Here is a 3,911-nt window from a genome sequence, read left to right on the forward strand (position 1 = left end):
TTCGAAACTGTCAAGTAAATGTTTTATTTTTTCATATATTTAAAAAGCTGTTAATTGTCCCTTTTTAAATGTTTGTTTTTTTACTTTACTTCGTGGAATGTATATGATGTCAAATGCCAAATATTCCATATTTATTATAAAGATTAATAGGCTTTATTTTAAAAAAATCGAAATCAATATTCATTGCATTGTCTTTTTTACCTGATCTTTTGTATTTTAGTTTTTATTCCTCATTGTTCATTTGACCATTTTAATTTCAATGTTGCTCGATGTTTATTCTTTCTGTGGAAATATGATCATTTTCCAAAACATTTTTGAAATACTGCCCCTCTTATCATCCGATCAAGTTGTTTGTTCTCTTCTTCCAAGAAGTGAAACAGGCTTTAATGTCAGTGGTTGTGCCTCATTCCTGCAGCTATGCTCTGGACTACGAAATATTTCGAGTACAATTGGTTAAGTGGAGTTAACCGTTCCCTTTTCTCCCCGAGGTAGCTTCCTTTTTGATCCCGCCGAGGCTGGCGCCTTCCAAAACACAACTTGTCTGGCTTATTAAATAGTTTGACCTGAAGAAAAAACGCCTGTTGCTTCTCAACCGAGCCTATTGTAAACTTTAAAAAGTCCATGACAGCATTTAAATTGGCGTAATGCTGTGTGACCAACAGTCATAGCATATCGATTTATTTATTCAATATGTCTGTTCATAAATGTTTAGATGACTTTTAATATTCTAACGAGTTTCAATTTCTTTGTGTATTTCCATATTGTTTGCCCTTTCTCATATTTTATTTTAGCCTATTTAATACTTTAGAAGGATCCCTTTATAACCTTGCATTCTTCTGCTTCTTATCACAGCGTTCTCGGGTGTGAAATTAATTAATTAAAAGGTTCCAATAAGTGCTCAACTAATGGATGTAAATACTCATGAGGCCTCCCCACTGGTTAATTGCGCTAAAATTGGTCTACTTTGTGTTCCGCGGAGACAAAAACCCCTTGAGCTATCAATGCACCAGCTCCGCACGGGGTCTGTATGATTAAAACTTCTTGTCGCTTTCAAAGGGCCTCTTGATGTCTCTTGGAAGGCAGAGGGCCAATGAATACGGAGGAAAGGAGCGCTGGGAACGTCACGAGGCCAAGTTGAGACGATGATTGGACGGCGCGGAGAGGGGAACAGTTACTGCCCTTTTATAGACGACCCCATCTAGTGAGTTGAGCTACTGGGCAATATTCTGACAGCGAGGACAGCACCAGACGCTATACTCTCGATCGAGATTCGATTTTCCTGAGCTGGCCAGGCGGAGGTGTATGGCCCCGTACCCCTTTGAGATGAATCCCGTTGGCCTATCGGGGTCTCCGTCCCGCGAGATTAAACTCCACCAGAAAGAAGAGTCGGATACGGAGTGTGAGGAGCTTCAACCCAAAGATATGACAACTGACAAAGGATACAAAAGTAAGACGAGCAGTCTTCCATTCAGCGTCGAATCATTGATTTCCAAGAAAACAACCTGCAGGACTTATTCTTCCTCTCCCTCCTCGGATTCGGGTCTCGTTCAACCGAAGCCTGTGGTGGCGGCGGTGCAGATCACGGAACAGTTTTCTCCAAGGACTTTTTACGTGGAGAGGAAAGTTTCCCCGGAAAGCTCGCAGAGCGTGTCGGACTGTCAGAATGACGACAATCAAGATTTTTGTGAGAAAGACCAGAGCACTTGGTTCCAGACTACATCTTTCTCAACTCCCCCTCGTAAGTCCCTGCTTCCAGAGTTATTTGACTGTCTAAATGTTGGTCAACTAATTAGGCCAACTATTCCCTATTGTTTGTCTATAATAATAATAATAAAGTAGTAATAGTCATATTATTAGCAGTAGTATTATTTCTAGTTTTTCTATTATTAGTCTGTTATTGATGTTATCGTATTCATGAGATCGTTATTACCTCACATAATAGATCGTCATAAGCCTAGCTCACTGTGGTCCTGACTGTCTATCCAAAAATCTATAGAATTTGCCTCGAAATGTCCCTATATCAGTCTAATAATACAACGTTATTTCAGAGTAGCCTGATAGGTCTAAACTGTGCACAATTAGACAAAGTTCCTGTATGTTCCCGATGTCTGTCATAGGTCTATTTTGGAATTGGGAAATTGGTAGGCCTATCCATTAAAAGCCACCGTGCAGGAATAAACCTTATGGCAATGTCCTTAAATGCATACGTTGTTTGGTGAGGCTAATTATGACGAAAAAAATAAGTTTTTTGTCACATAGGCGCAGTGAAATGTGTTGTTTTAAAGGGTCAGCCGCCCTTGAGGTTTACATGTAATAACAATACCTTTTAATTTATTTGTCCCTCCAGGAAGCTTAAGTCCACCTCCATGCCCTTTAAGGAAACATAAAAACAACCGAAAATCTCGAACGCCCTTCACTACCTCCCAGCTGCTCGCTCTGGAAAGGAAATTCCGACAAAAGCAGTATCTCTCCATTGCGGAGCGTGCCGAATTCTCCAACTCCCTCAATCTGACCGAGACCCAGGTCAAAATCTGGTTCCAAAACAGAAGGGCTAAAGCCAAGAGACTTCAGGAGGCCGAGTTGGAAAAGTACAAACTGGCGTCGAAACCCATGCTACCTGCCTTTGCTCTGCCATTCCCCCTGGGAGCGCACATGGGCTCTCCATCTCTCTACGGACATTCTAACGCCTACCCCAGGCCCACGTTACCTGTTCCGGGACTCTTCGGTGGACCTGTCACCTATGGAATGTATTATTTGTCTTGACTTAGATTGTGCATTTACGTTTGAGATGAAATCATATGTCATTGTATATGTTTTCAAACATGGTTGCAACACTTAACTTTACCCCCTGTCTGGAACATGGATATATTTTTCCAGAAAGCCATAATTTCCCAGAAGGCCTATAAAGGCCTATATTTGTCTACGCGACAGAGATCATTTTTAGATATATGTTGTATACGCTCATTAAAGTCAAACAGGCCAATACTTGTGGGACATGTTCTCATGCCTAGATATTCTTAGGCAAATGTTGGCCACATTGTTGATTGCAAGATGGTGATTGCAAGATCATTTTATATCGAAGGCCTATAGGCCTTATTTTGTATATTTCTGATAGCGATTTCTGATAGTTGAGCAGTTATCAATGGCCAAGTTGTCAAGGCACGTGAGGCCTTAAAACACAACCCGTTTGCCACTTGCAACTAACAGCGTGTGTAATTGATCACTAGACCTACACATTTTTGTATCCATTTCGATTATACAAATGGGGGCATTAGCATTAAGTTTGTAATTAATAACAGGCCTAGACAACGTCAATATCCTCGTGCGTAATATATAGCCCTGTGCGCCATGCAACGAAAAAGTACTTAAAACAGCCTTATTGAACGTGCCTTAAAATACCAACTAGGCCTATTTTGAGCCCTCGAAAAGCATACTTGAACTGTAAAATGTCTGTCATTTGTTCAATATTGACGAATTTTCACATTCAATTGTCCGTGCACACAATTATGGAAAATCATGACCAACAGAATTATGCATGTGTACATTTGCCGCATTTCTTTCCAGTTGCAAGCTCTGTAAATCCGGTTTCTTTTCATGGAGTGAAAAATTACTTTAGAAAACAAATGTGCATAAACTATTTGTACTTTTTTACTATGAGGCCTTAAGACCAATTACAAATGGGATATTTGTATGATTAAAAAACATTATTTTATTTTCAAGAAATATAAATAATATCATTGTAAATAATAGTGTTCACGTGTCCTGCAGCTCTGATGGAAGAAGGCGCAGGAATATTGATATTTATTAAATATCTCTGTATCTGTACTGTGTACATACATGGTCTTATTTTAATTATTCTCTCATACTTGTAAAAACTGAGCTCAGTAAATAAACATTATAATTTAAACTTC

General features: G+C 39.5%; 1 protein-coding gene across 1 annotated transcript; it reads left to right on the top strand.

The window, feature by feature from the left end:
- Positions 1–1,191: 1,191 nt before the first annotated feature.
- LOC110485794 (homeobox protein MSH-C) lies at positions 1,192–3,911 on the top strand. The gene is made up of 2 exons (XM_021556959.3): positions 1,192–1,738; positions 2,348–3,911. Exons 1-2 carry the CDS (start codon positions 1,303–1,305, stop codon positions 2,761–2,763), a joined length of 852 nt encoding a protein of 283 aa, XP_021412634.3. The 5' UTR covers positions 1,192–1,302; the 3' UTR covers positions 2,764–3,911.

The sequence above is a fragment of the Oncorhynchus mykiss genome, chromosome 13 (genome assembly GCF_057628025.1).
Source record: "Oncorhynchus mykiss isolate SJ-2025 chromosome 13, ASM5762802v1, whole genome shotgun sequence".
In the NCBI taxonomy this organism is placed as follows: domain Eukaryota; kingdom Metazoa; phylum Chordata; class Actinopteri; order Salmoniformes; family Salmonidae; genus Oncorhynchus; species Oncorhynchus mykiss.

Bases quoted from the DNA above. Each gene is read 5' to 3' on its own strand.
- LOC110485794 (XM_021556959.3), top strand. From the start codon at position 1,303: ATGGCCCCGTACCCCTTTGAGATGAATCCCGTTGGCCTATCGGGGTCT. The intron at 1,739-2,347 runs GTAAGTCCCTGC...TTGTCCCTCCAG, and splicing joins ATCTTTCTCAACTCCCCCTC to GAAGCTTAAGTCCACCTCCA.